Genomic DNA, 20,165 nt, shown 5'->3' with positions numbered 1-20,165 from the left:
TAGTATAATAAACTTTTTTATAAACATTAAATATATATGGTGACTAATGGTAGTTGATTATTTGTGTCTAAAACATTCTTTATTCATTTTTTTATATAAAAAATTTTAGAAAGAAAAATATAATAAAAAAGTAATTACAAAAAAAAATAAAAAATAAAAAAATGAATTATGTTTTATATTAGTGTTTTTGTGTATTTTTAGTTAAGAAAAACACAAAATATATTAATTTAATATTTTAAGATATAATGTTTATATTTATCTTTATCTGTTAAACATAATTTTGTATTTCTATAATCTTATTTCAATATCTAGTATTTATAAACAAATTCAGCCCAAATGCATCATGACTAATGTTACATATTCAAATCTTTTTATGAACTAAATTCAAATAAATTAAACAATAAGACTTAAAATAATACTAGTTATAACTGATTTTTATTATATTAAACTAACTTGGTTGATTTTAGTTAACAAAAAAAATTTAAATGTGTAGCATTATTCATACATCATATGTTGGTATCACGGAAATTATTGGGATTTTAGAATATTGAAACAATAATAGTGTCATATTATTTATTAATATTACAAACTTTGCATTGAACATATCTAATTATCTATTGATATCCAAAAATATTTGAAAAATAATAAAAATTTGCAGGTATAAAATTATAGATTATTAGTTTTCCAACATTGTTTATTTTAGATTATTAGTTTTCCAACATTGTTTATTTTATTATAGTATTCTTCAAGATTATTATATTTGTTCTGGGATGAAAGTAGTGGTCCTGCGTATTATTGGAAGTTTTTATGATTTTCGAGCAGCCAATACATAAAAGAGAGTTTCATATAAGTGAACCAATATTTGGAAAGAGAATCTTATAAGATTTTAGACTCTTCCACCGTAATAGCTAATTTTGCAGCAATGATTCTCACAAAATTTTACAGCTCATCATTAAATTAGTGCTTAGGATTCTAATGGGTGGAAGGCTAATTGAAATGTCACTGATTGAAATCGTTGGAACATTGATTCTTAACGTGATGCTATGTTATAAATCTCGAGCAAAGATTAATTAATAGAAGCAACATCTGAAAAATAAAGTCTAATAAAGCCTTGATCTCTTTCATTATTATAGCTAATTTTTGTGGTAATTTTTCAAAAATCTTGTAGCTCATGAGAGGCATGTGTGAATAGTTAGAGCTCGCTCTTAGCTGGTGAATAATTTGGATGTCCTTATTACGTACCTTTAGTTAAAGTAGTGTCTGATTGATACTAGTGTATTATGTAAAAGACGTTGCGACTGATACTCAACTCACCAAGTGTTACAAATTAATAACCATGAATGCTTTATCGAGTAGATATGATATTATTATTAGTAGTAAGTCATGAGTCTCTTGTGTAAGCCACTTTTTACATTGTTGCTGATGTTATTATGCATTTGGAGATGTTTCAGTGTAAACAAAATAGTGGAACGCTATCAAAGGAAGGTCAAGGATCTACATAGCCTCAACACCAAACAAATCCAAGAAAATACACAGGTTAATAATTAGCCCCTTAATATCCATTATATTCATTCTCTAGCTATCTGCAAGCTATAGTGAATGTTTGTTGTTTCTTCCGTACATGGATCGGAGCAGGTAAAGGAAGGTGATGACATCAACATCACAAAGAAGCTAGAGCAACTAGAAGTTTCTAAAAGGTTTTAAGTACTGACTTTATTTAATAGCTTAATTTGATGACTTCATTAGTGTGCTGATCAATGATCATCATCATATTGCATTACTGATGAAGTGAGAAACACAATATTGTTGCAGAAAGCTTTTGGGAGATGGTTTGGATTCATGCCCCATTGAAGAGTTACAACAGATAGAGAATCAGCTCGAACGAAGCTTAACCAAAGTTAGGGCAAGAAAGGTATATATGTTCTTCGCTTAATTCAAACTCATGTCAGCTTTCTCATTCTAACTATTTATGTTGTTTCTCCATCTTGCGTTCTAGTACATTCGGTTTTAAAGTTTAGTTTTTATTTGGAATTGCAACTGCAATGTTATTTTTATTCGCATAATTAGAGTCATTATAGGCCACATCAACTCGCAATAGCTGAAAATAAACTCAAAATTAAAATACTTCGTTGTGTCGTAAATCTTTTAGAAATGTTATCCAACATAATAAATATGAAAAGAGAAAGTATAAGAGAATAACGCTATTTTTGAACAATGTAAATAAATAATAGATTTAAAAAAAATTAATTTTAAAATTTAAATTTTGAATTAATTAAATATAATTTTTATTTTGAATTTCATTTTCAACGACCACAAACTCTTCACACTCGCACCGCATTACACCCCCGCTTCCTACAATCCCCCGCCATCTCTCACAAAACACTGCACATAGTCCGGCTTCCTCGTGCGTTTGCAACTACCGCACGTATCTATACTTCGTCGCGCCTCCCCAACCACAGCACGCAACCCAGTCTCGTCGTGCCTTCATTGGTGTCGTGCAGCAGCCTATCTTTGTGGCGAGGTGCATTTTCTTTCAAGAACGTCGTTGTTTCTGCACTGCATGCAGTCATAGTCGTGCATTTTTTCACGAACTTATGCTCTCATCGTCACTGCCATTCACGACACCAACGTGATGCCAAGGTATGCAGTGAAAATTTTATATGCATGTGAATGTTTATTTTTCTTACAAAAAGGTGTTTGTTTTTAATGCAAATGAGATGTTTATTCTTTATATAAGTGAGATGTTTGTTCTTAATACGAAATGATTCACCTGCACTCGGGTTGGTGACAACAAGAGATGGCAGTGTTGGGGAGCTTCCTCGCTAGCAAGGGGGGTTGCGTTCTGGAGTAGGTAACAGAGTGCTGGCTGCAGTGAAAAGGGAGTCTGGGTTAAAAGTGGGTGTAATTAGACAAAGTGAAATTAGGTAAAGGTGATGGGTTTATGATGAGAGTAAAATTGAATGGTTAATGAGTTCGAAATAGAGTCTGTTGTTCGCACTTCTCATTGTTCACCTAGACAGGATTGATATGAAAATTGTATATAAACATTCAAAATTATTAGCTAGTCTACCATAACTCACATATGATAAATCAACTATTAACAAATTTCTGACAGATCATAAAATCAAGGAGTAAAGTATCGTTTTTGTCCCCAACGTTTGGGGTAAGTCTCAAAGTTGTCCCTAACGTTTCAATCGTCCTATTTAAGTCCCTAACGTTTCAAAACTGACTCAATGTTGTCCTGCCGTTAGGGATCCGTTAACAGAATTGACGGTGGGACAAAATTGAGACAATTTTAAAACATTAGGGACTTAAATAGGACAAAAACGTTGGGGACAAAAATGATACATAAAAATAAATTTTAATTTTATCTTTCAATAATATCAATTTTTTACTATACATAGTATTCAATTATTTTTTAATCACATCGTAATGTGATTAAGTGTAATTTATTTAGATGTAATTAAAAAATAATTGAATAATATGTACAATAAAAAATTAATATTATTGAAAGATAAAATTAAATTAAAATTTATGTTTATGTATCGTTTTTGTCTCTAACGTTTTCGTCCTATTTAAATCCATAACGTTTCAAAATCGTCTTAATTTTGTTCTGCCGTCAATTCTATTAACGGATCCCCAACGGTGTGACAATATTGAGTCAATTTTAAAACGTTAAGGACTTAAATAGGACGATTGAAACGTTAGAGACAACTTTGAAACTTACCCCAAACGTTGCGGACAAAAACGATACTTTACTCTAAAATCAAGTTATTTGTATATAAAAATTATTTATCAAAATCATTTGTATAAAATATATATTAAAATATAAAATATATATTAAAAAATTTAAAATAATACGCACACATTATGACTTATTTTTTATCATTAATCTCTGAAAAGACAATATTGGAAAAATTGTAGGATATTTGTTGGACCATCTTTTGAATTAAACCTTATTTATTTTCTGCAATTCCAAACAATTAATGAGTGATCAACATCTAGCTTAAACTTTATTCATATATCATCTCTTGTCCACTTCACCTATTTTCATTTGTATTTTTATATTAAAAATAGGTGAAATAACGTATATTCATCATTTGTATATGTACTTTTACATGTGGCTAGTGCTCTTAATTAAAACATATTCATTTAGGAATGAATATTTCTTTTTGGATGAAGGTGTTGAAGAAGGTTCAAAAACTTGTTACTTGTCTTCCAGTTTTAATTTGTACAAGAATTTGGTATATTTATATATCTGTCTATGTTCATAATCTTACATATATATCATCATCATCATCATCATTTTGAATAATCTCAATTTTGAATAAGAAAAAGTAACATTAATTAACATGGTCCTTGCTGTACCCAGAACCAATTGTTCAGGGAGCAAATAGAGACGCTAAAGGAACAGGTAATCAATGTGATGTTACTTGCATGATTACATGGATATATAATTTGTATGTTCTATTTCTTTTATTGGGGCATGATGCTTATTAGAATTGCCTTTCTCTCTTTGATATCTCACTTCAGGAAAAATGCCTTCTTGAAGAAAATAGAAAATTGAAAGAGAAGGTAATTATCTTTCCTCATGTACTTCATATTATCCCCAATTGATATTATGCTTCAACTTTAATTAATTAGCAAACAATTATTTAGAGTCCTACTCTACTGTCTTACACTTTGTTTGATTGAGTTACATTATTAGTTATTCTTTGTTTTAAAATAATGCACTTGAAAAAAATCTATATGAACGTCAAAAATAGTCACAAAATCAAATATTATATATTTGTGTATTAAATCTATATGAACGTTAAAAATAGTCACAAAATCAGATATTATATATTTGTATATTATACACATGTTATATTTTAACATATTATTTTAATATTTTATACCAATGACTAAATTAATAACTGATTTTTTTTGGTGTCTACACACACACATATAAGAGATAGCTATTTATAATATACCACCTAAGTACTAATCTTTTCAAATACTAAATTTTATAAGATAATATTAGTTATCAGTAGTAATCCTATTAGTTAATACAAAATGTGTGAAACGATCTTTTATTTCTTTTCAAGATCTCATATGAAGTATCAAATAATACAAACAATTTCATTGAAGTCACTCATATATATGCCACAAATCTATTAAGTTGGAAGGTTAACATCCCCTTATTTTTCCAGCTTGATTAACTAATTTCCAGCATAATTCCATATATATAATCATTCACCTATATCAAGTATGTTATATTCATGTTTGATCAACATGTTATAACTCGTAACTTAAGAAACAATCACAATGGTGGGTGAACTCACTACAAGATTTTTGTTTATTTGTGGAGGTTTTTTCTCCTATTTGTGGAGGTTTATAACCCACACTAAATAATTTGTGGAGGTTTCTAAAACCCCCAAAATTTGAGGTGCCACGAGGTCTTTTGTGGAGGTTTTTAAAAACCTCCACAATTTATTCAGTGGGGTTTTGTATATGTTTAGTGGAGGTTTTATATTAGACTTTTGTGACAGTTTTAAATTACTTTTGTGACAGTTTATAATCCCCACAAATTGATTTTTTAATTTAACAAAAATAAACTATTTTATGAGATTTCAAACCTCTACAAACCCCGTAAGTATTTATTTATTTTTAATTTCAAATCATTCATTAATCTCATCTTATTTACATATTCTCAAATTAAAAATTTATTTTTTAATATCAAAATTTAAAAACTAAATCCTTTATAACACAATTCCTCAATATAAGACATAACTCTATATATAAAAAAATCCGCAATGTCAATAGTTCCAAACATAATTCCATATGATATTCTTCTACATAACTATTATTGTTTTTCTTTAAAAAGTAAAATAAAACAACTTCAATATTTCAATATCATCTAATTACATAAAAATCTCAAAATGAAAATATGAATGCAATCCCAAAAGACCTTTAGAGAGTATTTTATATTCATGAACTGAAGCAGAGAATGCATCTGGTGGACCTTGGAACTCATACCTGCACCATTTCAAATTAAGCAATACTAGATCAAAAACAATAACATATAAACAGATAAGTGTTTGTATAGTTGTAGTTTGCCCTCTCTTCAAAATTACTATCCATGAACTAAAAATGAAGTAATGATGCAAAGTATAAACATAATCCAATAATAATGCAATCTTGACAATAAGGGAGAAGAAAATAGATACACAAGGATGAGATTGATCCTAAGTTATCATTAAATAAAACACAAACAATTAACATAGTGAAAAGTACATCTATTCGATGATATTCTAAACAATAAAGATGAGATAATTAAATAGGTAGAATTAGATCAGACTTGACTAAGCAACAACAATATAATACCAGATTTTTTATACATCAACTAATAACTCACTACAACAAAAGAGCATTTTGGCGACGGTTTTTTTTAATGCTTGGCGACGGTTTTTACTGTCACTAAATGGTTTTGCGACGGTTAAAAAAAACGTCACAGATTTGAGCGTCGCTAGTTGACATAGTGACGGTTTTGGACCACCGTTGGTAAGGAGTGTCGCTAAATTGTTTGTAACGGTTTTTGAAATATAAAACCGTCACTAATTTGTAACACTTGTAAAGGTATTTTTTATGATGTATTTCGCGACGTTTTGAAACTGTCGTTAAATTACTAATTCCTGTGACAGTTTTTTCTTATATTTCATAACTATTTTAAACCGTCACTAAGTTACTAGTTTTTATGACCGTTTTTAGGTATATTTAGTGATTATTTAAACTGTCACAATATTTTTAGTGACGATTTTTTAATTTAAAACCGTCACTAAGTTACTAATTTCTGTGACAGTTTTTTCCTTTATTTAGTGACTGTTTTAAACTGTCATAATCTCTCCAATATCAATGCTTTCTTTTATTAATTATTGCATAAATCATTTCTATTATAAATAATAATTTATGTGTCTACCAACAAAACAATAAATGGCACTATATTTCAATAAATTTAAACTCAATCGCACAAATTTTACATAGTCATAATCCATAAAATGTAAATTCAAAAAATCCCAACTTAATCCAAACATATAAAGCTAACAATTGTACTTGTAACTTAATCCTCAAAATTTCTCCGCAACTACTTCGCTTCACCTTCAACCTCAATAGTATCCAGTTTCAACAATTGCTTCACAAGCAACTCTTTTCCTCTACAAATGAGATAATGCAATTATTAGAATGCATTTGGTGAATATTGCTAATAACAATTTTATGAGAATTCATGAAATGCAGTAAATAAACATGCTAATAAAGATGAAATTAAACCATGCTAGAAATCCATTGGTTAAGAAGAATGATCAACAACAAAGCTCCTAGATCATTACTGACAGTGACAATAACAATAAATATTTAAAATCCTCAGAACCAATAATAATTATAGGAAGCTCAGGATCAAAGCATACAGCAGATACATTATGTGTGTGACCCTCCAAAGTCTAGACACAACTTTTAGTCTGATAATCCCATACCTGTTTCATAGGTTTTATCTATGTAATAATTCCAATCTATATATACATAAAAGGCAAATAAATCTTAGCAAAGTGTAAAGAAAATGGAAAACAGAAAGCAAACCTTTGTAGTGTGATCATCAGATCTAGTTATTAGGTAAGGTTTGTCACCACCTGTAAAGTAATCAACACAATTCACTCCTTTCTGATGAGCATCCAATGTAAAATTAGGGTCTAGAGAGCCAAGATTCCAAATCTGCAAGGAAGATTATGGCATTAATGCCCTATATTGCAAATTTCTAAAAAAAAAAAACAGCTAGTGAAGTTGAATCCTTTAAAAATGATATTAGTATAATTCAGATGCTATTCATTAAATCTTAAACTATCTTACAGGTTAGATATACCTTTTACTTTTTACCTAAAAAATAACTCAGACTAAAAAAATTATAAATCATAAATAAACCAAGAGCTGTCATCTAGTAGCCTTTGGTGATCTGATACTTCTTCATCACATGATGAAATTTTTTCACTGGTTTTAGGAATATGCTGCAAGTACAGACAAGAGACATTTGTATTAATATCCTAATTGGAATTCTATAGCTACAGTTACATATAAAGCACTAAATTCAATATATTCACTACATAAGCACTTGGATCAGAAGCTACAATCCTTCAACTCAAACAGAGTTACCCAAATAGTATATCATATACACTTGGATCATAATGCTTTTCCTCTTTGTAGAATCCAATAACGTCTTGCATAGCCTGCATTCAAACGCATCAAGTCACTTCTGTAGCTTTTTTTAAATGATTAAGAAAGCATGTAATCGTGCATGAGCGACGACAAACTCTCGGATCATAAATTCTTGGACCCTTTTTCTAGGGTGTGGAAGGAGAAAGGGCAGAGCAAGAGAGGATACCTTCCATGGTGTATTGAATGGATTAGTTAAACAACTAATAAACTAAATAACTGACCTTAAGGCCATCTGGTGAAAAGCAAGCCAGACCACCAGCCTGGGAAATATTTGATGCACCACTGAAGCAAGTACATACAATTCGATTGAAGTCCTTGGCAACAGGAAATCCATCAGAAAACAACAACTGCTTCGGAATCACAGTCCAACCCAGTCAAACTCCAGTGAACCTGGCATACTTGCTAAATAACGAAACCTCAAGGGAAACCTGCAATTTGCCATAACCACTCAGTCATACACACAGATATCCAACAGAAATCAACAGTATTCATCAAATGTAAAAAGCAGTCACTTGGAAAGCTACAAATAAAAGTGGCATAATTACACTCGAGTCTACATAGGCCTGCATATTAATTAAAAGTGGCATTATTTACAGAGAATAGCTACAAAGGTCAGTCACTTGGAAAGCTCAAATAAAAGAAATAATGGTTGAGGGGGCATGGTGTCTTGTAAGCTCAAATAACACCTTTATCAACTTCTCGGAATCACCTGCAATCTAGAATAAATTCTGTAAAAGTGCAGGCCCAGTTGCCCACTATATTATAAACTAAACAGAGAAGAACAAGGAGCACTTTGAAAGCTCTTTCTCTTCCTTACAAGATAAAGGCAATTTAATCCAAACAAAGGAGGAATCTAGGCATTCAAATGAAGCAATGTCATCTAAAATACAAGAATAATTCTAGATCCTCCTAAGGAATTCTCCCAACAGTCCTCATAATTGCCAAACAAGAAAAAATATTTAAATGCTTTGAAAATGTATTTAGTAACTTCTGAAAAACTTCAATGTCTTTTACACAAGCATATCCTCATTCTCATCATAGTTTTCATTGATTATTGGAAGATCATCATCTACAACTATTCTCGCCAATTTTATATTTGTATTTTCATCTGGAAAAAGAGACTCTAAGTCTTGTGGTGGATAATTATCATTGGATACTGTAATTTCGTCATCTTCACCCATATTATCTCCACCCATGTTATACAAATCTCTTGGCTTCAAGTGAATTGGTATGCACCATCCTTTTTCTTTCTCATCATCCACATAATATACCATCTGGGCTTCAGAAGCTTTAATATATGGCTCGTCATCTTCATGTTCACCAGTATGTATGAGCCTTGTAAAGTTCACAGATAAAAAACCCAAATTGTCCTTTTTGATTCCTCTAGGGCTAGTTGTGTTTGCCCATTGACATTTAAACAAGAGAACTGTAAAGCCATTGTAGAAAAGCTCAATGATGTCTACCAACTTTCCATAATAAGGTACCGCACCAAAGTTCATTCGGGTATCTTTACTACTTGAGTAACTTCTTGTTCCAAATGTACCAAAAACTCCGCTATTCTGAGTTTTTAATCCATTATCCCTTGCTAAAGTTCGAAATCTATATCCGTTAACATCATATGAAGAGAACTTTCTTGCTTGGTCATATGGTCCTTGAGAAAGACTGATAAGAATGTCTTTATCCACATCAGGAAGTTTGTTGAGATTAGTACAAATCTAAAAGCACATTAACATGTTTGTGTTAGTCATAGACATATTGCAAAAATAGAAAATGAAATAAGTAAAGTTTCTCTTACATGATTAGAGAACCAATCAACAAATTCTCTATGAACCTTTTTGTCTATCTCAGTAGTATCCCTTGTTCGGCTTCTTAATCTTTTCTTCACAATATATCTATAATCCCTAAGATAGTTATCAACTGCACGACAATTTGTCAAAACATGCCTATGAGCCTGCCTCTTCTCAATTGGTGATAAAGTAAAATATGTGAAACCAGTATTTGATTCTCCAACTTGAGGAAACAGCTTAGATATTCATGAATTGGGATCTATCTGGGTAGGCTCATTACCAACACGCTTACGTCGATTCCATATTGTCTCAATATTGTCCAGGTATCTTGAACAAAATGTAAGGATCTCTTGCATAAGATAACCTTCAGCAATAGAGCCCTCTGGTTGTGCTTTATTACGCACATAAGATTTTAGTTGTCCCAAGTACCTATTAATTAAGCCAAAACTGTTAATATTAATAGGAAACTTATACACTATTTTAAAATCAAGGTAAAGAAATTTATTCTTTGTTACCTTTCTATCGGATACATCCACCGGTAGTGTACAGGACCTCCAAGCTTAACTTCTTCAACAAGGTGAACCACCAAATGAATCATAACTGTAAAAAAGGATGGAGGAAATAACATCTCCATATGGCATAGAGTGAGCATAATTTGATCTTGCAACTTGTCTAAATCCTTAATAATCAATCTTTTTTCACATAACTTCCTAAAGAACGAGCACAATTCAATAAAGATTGCTGAAACTTCACTAGGCAAACTCGTTCGCATGGCTAATGGTAGCAATTGTTGCATTAATATGTGATTATCATGGCTTTTTAGCATCCCATTGATCTTAAGGTTGTCAACATCAATGCACCTAGATATGCTACATGAATACCCGTCTGGCACACTAATATTTTTTAAAGTTGATAGAAAAGCCTTCTTGCCTTTATTAGTCAGTGTAAAGATAGCTGGAGCGTACTTTCCATTCTCATCTGGCCAAAGATCTTGTTTACAGCCTAAAGCTTTAAGATCTTTTCGAGCATTGAGGTGGTCTTTTGACTTGGTGCTGTCATTTAGCAACGTGTATATCACATTATCACATACATTTTTTCCTATATGAATCACATCAAGATTGTGACGCAATAGGTTATACTTCCAATAGGGAAGTTCAAAAAAAATGCTTTTCTTCCTCCACTGCTTAGCACCTTCTGCAGCACGCTCACCACGTCTTCTTTTCCCCCTAACTTTTGCCTCTTCTTTTCTACCAAATGTGACATTGATGTCCTTGACTTGCTCAAGTATATCAAGACCAGATAACCTCTTCGGTGGATTGCGAAATTCTTGCTCTCCATTAAATCGAACCCTATTCAATCTAAACCGATGCCTTTGATTAAGAAAACGACGATGTCCTATGAAACATGATTTTCTACTATGAGGAAGTTGAAAAGGAACAGAGTCGAAGTTACAAGATGGACAAGCATGTCCAGTGTACGTGTTCCACCCGGAGAGAATTCCTAACCCAGGAAAGTCACTTATAGTCCACATCAACGCTGCATGCAATTTGAACGCCTTTTTCTCAAAAGAATCATATGCATCCACGCCCTCATTCCATAACTCTTTTAGCTCTTTGATCAACGGTTGTAAGTAGACATCTATATTGTTTCCTGGCATCTTTTTTCCAGGAATTATCATTGAAAGAATAAAAGACGTCCGCTTCATACAAATCCAAGGAGGAGTGTTGTAAGGAATAAGAATAACTGGCCATGTACTAGAATTTGCATTCATACTACGATAGGGATTAATACCATCAGTAGCTAATGCCAAACGTATATTTCGTGGATCCTCTGCGAATGAAGTGTTTTTTAAATCAAACATCTTCCAAGCTTCTGAATCTCTAGGATGCGTCATTACACCATCTTCCTTAGGAGCAACATCATGCCATCTCATGGCCTCGGCTGTCTTTGAAGACAAAAATAACCTTTGCAAACGAGGTTTTAGTGGAAAGTAACGAAGAACTTTAGCAGGCACCTTCTTCCTAATATTCCCATCATTTGATTCTTGAATCTCACCACCCTTTGTATCTAGTTTCCATCTAGACCTGTTGCAAACTTTACACATTTCTTTCTCCTTGTCTTCACCCCAATACAGCATGCAATTGTTCGGGCATGCATGTATCTTCTCATAATTCATACCAAGCTTCAAGATAGTTTTCTTTGCTTCATAAAATGAACTCGGAATCTTTGCATGTTCAAATGCATCATGTAAGAGTTCAAATATCATCGACATTGCCTTGTCAGTCATCCCACATATACACTTAATATGATACATCTTCACCAAAAAGGACAATCTTGAATATCTTGTACACCCTTCATACAAAGGTAGTTCTGCATGACTTGCTAATTCTTCAAACTCCGCTGCATCAGCTACATCTGGCATCACTCTTTCAACTCCATCAATGTCTTCATCTGACTCTAATGAGACTTTATTTGCCCAGTGCATATCAGTTCCAAAAGCATCTCCAAGCATGTCATGAATAGAATCTTGATTAAAATCATCAAAAGCATTTGAAGCATCACTATTTGAGACGTTACTACTGGGATCCCCTACCTCAGTCTCTCCGTGATAAAACCAAAGTGTATATTCTTTCGGAAATTGGGTACATATCAAGTGATCGTACATCTCACCCTTTGTCACTTTTTTTCTAAAATCGCACTTCAAACAAGGGCATACAGTTGCTTCAGCTAAACTATTTTCGAAGGCAAAATCAATAAACCTCCTAACCCCTCGCTCATACTCTATTGAGTTTCGTGGCTTTGTGATCCATGACTTATCCATTGAACCAATATAAGAATATTCCTTCAAATTTCAAACAAGAGTATATCTTTAATTCTATCTACAATGCAATAAATACTAAACTATGAAAAGTACCATGCAATAAAAATATAGTTTTTAAAATTATCTATCATTTAGTCTTTAAAAAAAAATTAAAAAATAAGTAACTTTTCATAAAAAATAAGTAACTTCTTATAAAAATATATATTCAAATTAATTAAATAATATTATTTAAATAAAAAAATTGACTAAAAACTGAAAATTTAAAAAATAAATAGCATTTCTCCTATTATATAAAACAAATATAAAATTGAAATGTGCTTCTGCCACTTGAAATCAAGTTCAAAGTCCAAAAAATACTAAAGACTTACAACCAGTCATCCAAAAAATATTAAACTAAATAAATACTAAAGAACCCAGTTCATAACAACACTTACAGATGAGAGGCTAAAATTTCTTAAGAGCAGATGCAGGTTCAAGGCTTGAGGGTAAACTTGCCAGGCTCGGTGTATTTTGCTTCTAGCTGATCAACTTTGTTAAATTTAAAACCCCTGATTCTCAATACCTCGGGCTCCTTGGAATCCTTATGGTCGACAGTTTCAAGGGTCTAACCTTTGTTCTGAACTGAACCACTTGCATTAACCTATTAAAAAAGAAGAGAAAAAAAACTCGCATTAATCTAAACGTTAAATAAAAAACAAGGTCTTCCATGCATGTGTATTAATACTGAACAAGACAAATTTCAAGATTTGATTAATTTGGGGGTATGTAAATGAAATAGAAACAATGCAATTATAAGGCAAATGACAATTATAAACAAGTTAGATAACACACAAATAAAATATTTACACTATAAATAAAATATGTATATATTTATTTTATTTTTCATGACAACTGAATTTACGTCATTTGACAACTAAAAAAAAATAATAAATCGGTTTAAAAGGTAAAACCAGCCTAATTTGTTTTAATTATTTTTCATTATATCAAATTTATTTTATGTGTTAATCTTATACAGTTTGATTCAAACGATTTAATTTGCATCATATCTATTTAAATTAATTTTTTAATCCAATCTGATTCAAAACTAAGTGTAAACATGGAATTAATTTTTTGTTAAAACAAAATCCGGTTATTAATGTAAGTAGGTTTTTAATTATAGTTAAGCACTGCTTGCAATATGATGTGGGATAAAAATATGCTTATAATTTTAACCTTTTAACAATTGTTTTGTCATAGAAAGTTTAAATGATAATATCATTATTACAATGGAAGTTGCACAAGATGTCATATATATGTGACTACTACTAGTGCACTACAGTTGAAACAACTATCTATTATTAATTGTCTCAGTAATAGGAATGTCACAAAAGAGCAGAGTATGAAGACATGTTTGCAGCACAACATTTCAAAGCTCCATTATAAAGGCATTGAAGGAGGATCTACAACTCATCATAAAATTGACAAAACATACTTGATAAATGCAACATCTTCTGCACAATCACATGAATCTGAACCACAAGCTCATGAAAAATCACAAAACGACTTTCTAGACTCTATTAAAAGGGCACTGCTTGTTTTTCTCAAGTTTAGCAGACTCTGTGCATTTTTTGGCTGATTAAAATCAAAATTAAAATCAAAATCAGCAATTAACATGTCAAAACAGGGAACTTAAATCTATCCATGTCAAAATGTCAAGATTTTTAACATTTGTTAGATAATTAGTTCTCTCAGCTTTTTAATCAAGTGCTATAAATTTGATAATTTCAAGCAAACAATGAGGTTTACTAGGAACTCACAATGCCTGAATTTGGTCATAACTTTGGCATTATTCACTAGTTTTACTAAGTTCTTAACAAATTAAAAATGTTAATTAAGTCACATAGATTCATCACAAATGTAGCAAATATGCAGGAACATCAATTGAAGCTCAAATACATGCTAAACGGCAATTGAAGCTTTTGAATCATGGAGAAACATATGAAATGAATTGCCTCATCTTTTATTCAGAATAATTCTAATTCCTGCTCCTGATTGGATTGGCAAAATTAACATAAAATGCATAGAGATAGGACTTGAGCCTGATTTATCTTACAAATCAACATTTTCTATTTAAAAAAGCAAAGAAAGAAATTATTGAAGCGTTACCATAACTCCATAAGGATAAAGCACACATACCTAATTGAAGTGAGGAATTAGAGTAAGAATCTTGTAATCCCCTGCGAAACACATCAGAAATGAAATTAAAATCACTCTAAAAGGGGATATTATTACAGTGGAGGAGTACTACTTGTCGAAGAGAGAGCTTGAAACCTTGAAACAGAGATATTATTACTTGCACATCTTCAATATCATCAAAACTAAACCTACATGTGAAAAGATATATGGCCCGGCCCCTACAGTGTTATCTATTCTGTCTAATGTGTACCGTCAATCTAACTCTTTCTGCTTTGTTTTTAAGCGTCTTCGATCTCAGCCACACCCCTCCCTTTTACCTTCTCCTTCTCCCTGTACTTGTAGCTTTCTCTTCTTTCTCCCTAACACATACACATGATGCAAATTGTTAGTTAGGGCTTAGTAGTAGCTAGCTGCTTTGCAAAAAGTATTGATTGTCACTGTTCATTAATTAATAAAAGTGTTATCCATGAAATGCTGAAAATAAAATGATTAAAAAAAAGAGGGGTTTGAGAGTGTCATTACTTTGAACAATGTTGGGTGGGCTTCCGTGACAGGTGTTAAGCTCTCAACCAAGGACATAAAAAGAAACAAGATAAACCCGCTATCTTGATCGATGCTTTTCAGTTTCACAATTCAAGCGCTTTCCTTTCCTCCCACAGCTCACAGATCTATCTACCTGAGCTTCCATTATTGCGTCAAAAACCAAAAAACAGATATTAAATACCAGAACTTGAAAATCTTCACCTCATTACAACTACCAACAACACACTTTTCAGATCAGTGCCAACATTTTGCCAGAAACCATAGTCAAATAATATCAGAGAGAGATCAAACTGTTTAGTTGAAACATTTCATCGAGCAGGTTGTGTGCAAGTAAAATCAAAATGAATTTTAAGACAAACAAAATTTAAAGCTTCCAACAAAACAATCCTCCATATAATAAGATATAAAGCATAATCTCTTAGATGAAGAATCAATGAACAATTGAAAATCACAAGTAACAGGACCAAAGAATAATGGCGAACTCGAACCACGATGGTGAACGGCGAACAGCAAACTCGAACCGCGTCGGTGAACGGCGAATGGCGAACTCGAACCGCGCCGGTGAGCAACGAATGGCGAACTCGAACCGCGACGGTGAAGGGTGAACGGCAAACTCGAACTGCGACGGTGAATGGCGAATGGCGAACTTGAATCGCGATGGCAAACGGGAACTGTAGCACGGTGATGGTTGTTAGTTTCTCTTCTCTTTCTCACGGTGAAAGTGTGAATATGCTTTTTGAAAAAATAGGATAAAAAAAAGGGTGAGATTGTGATTAGTGATTAGATTAGTGACAGTTAAAAAATTACATATATAAATGTCACTATATTAATGAATAGAGACCCTTAAAATAAGGGTCATAAATCAAGTGTAGCTATATGATTAATTTGGTGTAGTGACTATCTGATATAAAATTTGATCTTTCTGAAAAAATTATGAAAATACATATATTCCAAAAAAAAAAGGGTGTTAAAGCAAAAACTGGGCATGATGCCCAAACTGACCTGAGAACTAAAAAAAGAGAGTACTCCTTTATAAACTTTTCCAAATCTTCCTGTGCCAATTACATTGCTTTTGCTGAAATTTTTAGTCGCGTGTTGCAGTTCACGCCATGAAAATCTTCTCAGTTGCCAAAAGAAAATTTGGCTCTCATCTTCACCTGCAAATTTCACAAGGTACTTAACTTCTGTTATAATTTTTTTAGATGCCATCACATTTATGATGCTTTGAAGGTATCTAAAATCATTCATATACATATATGTGCACAAATGTTTTTTTTTGCATTTTAATTAATAATTAACAGAGGCATATTATAGGCTGACAATTTAGTTAACAAAATTTTAGTATGTGAAAATTTCATTTCTAATCATGTGGATATGTGAAATTTTACAAAATGGTGCCTTTCAAGTATCATGTGCTTGTTTCATTCTTTCAGGACGAAATTATCAGCATTTCAAACTTTATTAGCAAATAAATTTGTGGTTTACTTGTTATTAATGTGTGCTATTAGAAAAGAAACTTGCATTGAAGGGAATGCTTTTTTTTCCTTACCTGAAACATCAAAAAAGACATCAGTTTTATGTCTGTGCAAGTGATTGTATCTATATACAAAGATAGCCCTAAGAATTATCAGTGCAAATAAACCACAACTTGAAAAACCAACAATCTTTACAAATTTTGGTTTGTTGGTTGAACCTGCAATAAGAGGGAAAAATATAAGCACATCTTCTTCTTTCTTAAACATTAGTTAAAGCTATGTGGACAAAACATAGCAGTTTATGCAAACAAACCAGGAAGTGAAGGTTTAGAAGCACAAGGCTGATCCAAGCTAGAGCCGCAATAAAGAAGTGTGTTCGAAAAATTGAAAATTAAAATACAATAAAAATGAAGATTAGAGGGACGTTAATTGAAAGTCAGAAAATACTCAACAAGTTGTATATGAAGTTGTAATGAGATTTACTTAAATATTGGAATTGAAAAGAGTGGCATTGGGATAGTTCTAGTAAGACCATTAGATGAAAGATCCCTGTGAAATAAAAAACATTTATAAAATATATAGAAGCGCCATAGTGTATACAATATAAGGATAAGTTTCATGTAATCAAGAATAGTGTTCTTACAATTCTGCCAATCCAGTAAGGTTTGCAATTGTATCTGGAATATGTCCAGATAAGTCATTCCCTTTTGATGCCAAGTTCCTGCAAGAAGCAACTAATGCATTGTTAAAAATCAAAACTAAATAAGAAAAAGAAAGGGAACACAAAAAAAAAGAAAGAATATAAATACAGATTGTGAACCTACAGAGATATAACATGTTTGTTGCTACAATCAACATTAGACCAACGATAGCAGGGGCTCACAAAAAAACTATTCCAATCTTTAATTTAATTATTGGAATCATTGAGGGCCCTCAAAAATTCAATCAATGCTTCCCCTGTATATATATATATATATGAACATCCAAAATTGATAAGTGTTAACATAAATATGGATGAATTAATCGTATCTTTATAGAAAATGAGTTGTTATTAGGTGCTCTAAGAGTAACATAACTCCAATCAATTTATGCCACATAGGTTAAAGTAATTTTATTATAACACTCGTTAATAATTTGTAATTCAATTAATACATCAGTGTAAGAGTTATAATGTATACTGAGAATCCTAATAATTTTTCGTTAAGAATTTAACTTACGTGGACAAATTTAATTAATTACCTTCCACATCAGGATCTGTAATTGGATAACTGTGCCTCAATACACTTAGAAATATCAACCAACTTAAAAATATTTAAGTTGAAACATATTAGAAATTTCGCCTGAAAAAATTAGAAAAAATCAGCCTAGTTAAATTAGAGCTTCCAAGAGGATTAAATCAGATCATGCTAAGCTAAGGCAACAAGAATACAAAATAGAGAGACAAGAGGCAAGAAACAATCTTCAAGCCCAGAAAAATGATCATCACTTTATAATAATAATAATAATGATAATAATATCATATTTCAACATACTTGTTCACTATGACCTTATGGAAAGTATACCACATGGCTCCCAACTGCAGGTAAAGAAACAAGGGAACCAGCACATGCATGCCAAAGTTCCGAGTCCAGAACTGGCTTTTCCTCTACAAAAAACCTCTAACTTCAGTTTTGATACAAGCAATAGGAGGCTGATGAGTGTGGCAAAAATCATTGAACTCAATAGCTTTCTCAAGACTAATATCTGTGAAAACAACAGCCTGCAAAATAAAATATATACAAATACTAATATATCAAAATAAACTAGATAGAGAAGGCTTGATGATGGGAAATTCAAACAACAAACTTCAAATTAAATAAGAAAGAAACCACAATCAGTATCTATGTTTACCTGGCAACCAAGATCTCCTAGTCCTAATATACGCTCGTCATTAGTGACAACAACTTGAGTGCTCTTCTCTAACCAGTTTTTCAGTACTTCAAGGATCTAGCCTCTGTAGAGTCTCAAACACTTAGTATCTCTTCTTATCTTTCTTTCTTTCTTTTATTTTTCACCTCAAAGGCTAAATGATGAGAACAGAACAATAAACACAAATACAAGAGGATTTAAGGTAAAGTTATTAATGCTCACATGGATTTTCACTGTAGTCTAAGATTCAAGCAACATAGCTGTTTCTAAATAAAATCAATTTATCAGGATTTCAAATATATACATTAGTATCAAAGTAAAAGAGTGTCGCGAAATCAAAATTCAAAAATTAGCAAATCAATTTATCAGGATTTCAATTAAGAGAATAAACAATTCATCGAACACTTGGAGTGCTTGAGAATTTGAAACAATGTTATCAATCAATAGATAATAAAACTCATCGAATGCTATATCACATAACAAATCATGCAGAATCTGAGAATTAAAAACAAAGAAAATGAATAAAAAGGAAAAAGAGAAGGAGAACCAGAAATTGAGAATGAGTGAAAAGAAGAGCGTACAGAAAGGATAGAATGTCGATGGAGAACACGAGCATCATTGCCTAAGGAGAGTTAACCGAAGAAGCAGTTTCTCTCGATCTCAGAAGCTTGGGCATTGCAATTAGATCTAAAAACGCGTTAATGAAGGAAGCGCCTTAGCTCAATCTCAGTAGCTTTATAGCAGAAGCAGAAAGGAGATTAACTTTAGCGGCCGCGACGGCGGTGACGGCGGCGATGGAGACGGCGGTGGAGATGCTACAGTGAGCTTAGGGTTTCGGTGAGCTCTCACCCTTCTCTTATTTCTCTTCGAGTGTTTCTTGGATTTTGAAAAAATTTTAATTATGTGGTAATTGATTTTACTGTTAGGTATTTGGTGGGAGTTTATCAAAATGCCACATATAAAATAAATTGCAGAGGTTTTTAAAAACCCCTCTAAAAAATACCCACAAATATATATAAATCTTGTAGTGACTCTCTGATCAAGTAATTTCTGCTAAATAATCTCATTTCAAAACACTTTTATTTTCATTGGCCTATATCAGTTTTAAATTTTGGTTTCATTATAAGTAAGTTAGTTTGTGTTACTCTCAACCTACCTCGTGATAAAATGAGCTAATATTATAGATGTTTGGTTTCGCTTTTAAAATGGTGC

General features: G+C 31.9%; 2 protein-coding genes and 1 long non-coding RNA gene across 5 annotated transcripts in view; 1 reads left to right on the top strand and 2 right to left on the bottom strand.

The window, feature by feature from the left end:
• The window catches only part of LOC107489337 (agamous-like MADS-box protein AGL19), a 6,453-nt gene extending 1,836 nt beyond the window's left edge, over positions 1-4,617 (top strand). Inside the window, exons 2-6 of the mRNA XM_021141401.2 lie at positions 1,452-1,536; positions 1,636-1,697; positions 1,813-1,912; positions 4,373-4,414; positions 4,534-4,617. Coding sequence (XP_020997060.2) covers positions 1,452-1,536; positions 1,636-1,697; positions 1,813-1,912; positions 4,373-4,414; positions 4,534-4,617 — 373 coding nt within the window. The remainder of the gene's footprint in view (positions 1-1,451; positions 1,537-1,635; positions 1,698-1,812; positions 1,913-4,372; positions 4,415-4,533) is intronic.
• A 6,101-nt stretch (positions 4,618-10,718) lies between these two features.
• On the bottom strand, positions 10,719-12,852 carry LOC127748451 (uncharacterized). The gene is made up of 2 exons (XM_052263001.1): positions 10,794-12,852; positions 10,719-10,741 (listed from the first exon to the last, which is right to left on the bottom strand). The coding sequence occupies exons 1-2, from the start codon at positions 12,850-12,852 to the stop codon at positions 10,719-10,721; spliced, it is 2,082 nt and encodes a 693-aa protein (XP_052118961.1).
• A 3,633-nt stretch (positions 12,853-16,485) lies between these two features.
• On the bottom strand, positions 16,486-19,513 carry LOC107489317 (uncharacterized). Of its 3 annotated transcripts, none has more exons than XR_008006618.1 (5): positions 18,936-19,513; positions 18,578-18,804; positions 18,285-18,385; positions 17,689-17,766; positions 16,486-16,727 (listed from the first exon to the last, which is right to left on the bottom strand). It is a non-coding gene; the product is annotated as an uncharacterized LOC107489317 (long non-coding RNA). The 3 variants fall into 3 exon arrangements; XR_008006619.1 differs by lacking the exon at positions 16,486-16,727 and adding an exon at positions 17,529-17,594; XR_002374781.2 differs by lacking the exons at positions 17,689-17,766; positions 18,285-18,385; positions 18,578-18,804; positions 18,936-19,513 and adding exons at positions 17,120-17,263; positions 17,359-17,431 and having other exon boundaries at positions 16,507-16,727.
• Positions 19,514-20,165: the final 652 nt, after the last annotated feature.

The sequence above is a fragment of the Arachis duranensis genome, chromosome 1 (assembly GCF_000817695.3).
Source record: "Arachis duranensis cultivar V14167 chromosome 1, aradu.V14167.gnm2.J7QH, whole genome shotgun sequence".
Lineage (NCBI taxonomy): Eukaryota > Viridiplantae > Streptophyta > Magnoliopsida > Fabales > Fabaceae > Arachis > Arachis duranensis.
This window is presented reverse-complemented; position numbering and strand designations above follow the sequence as displayed.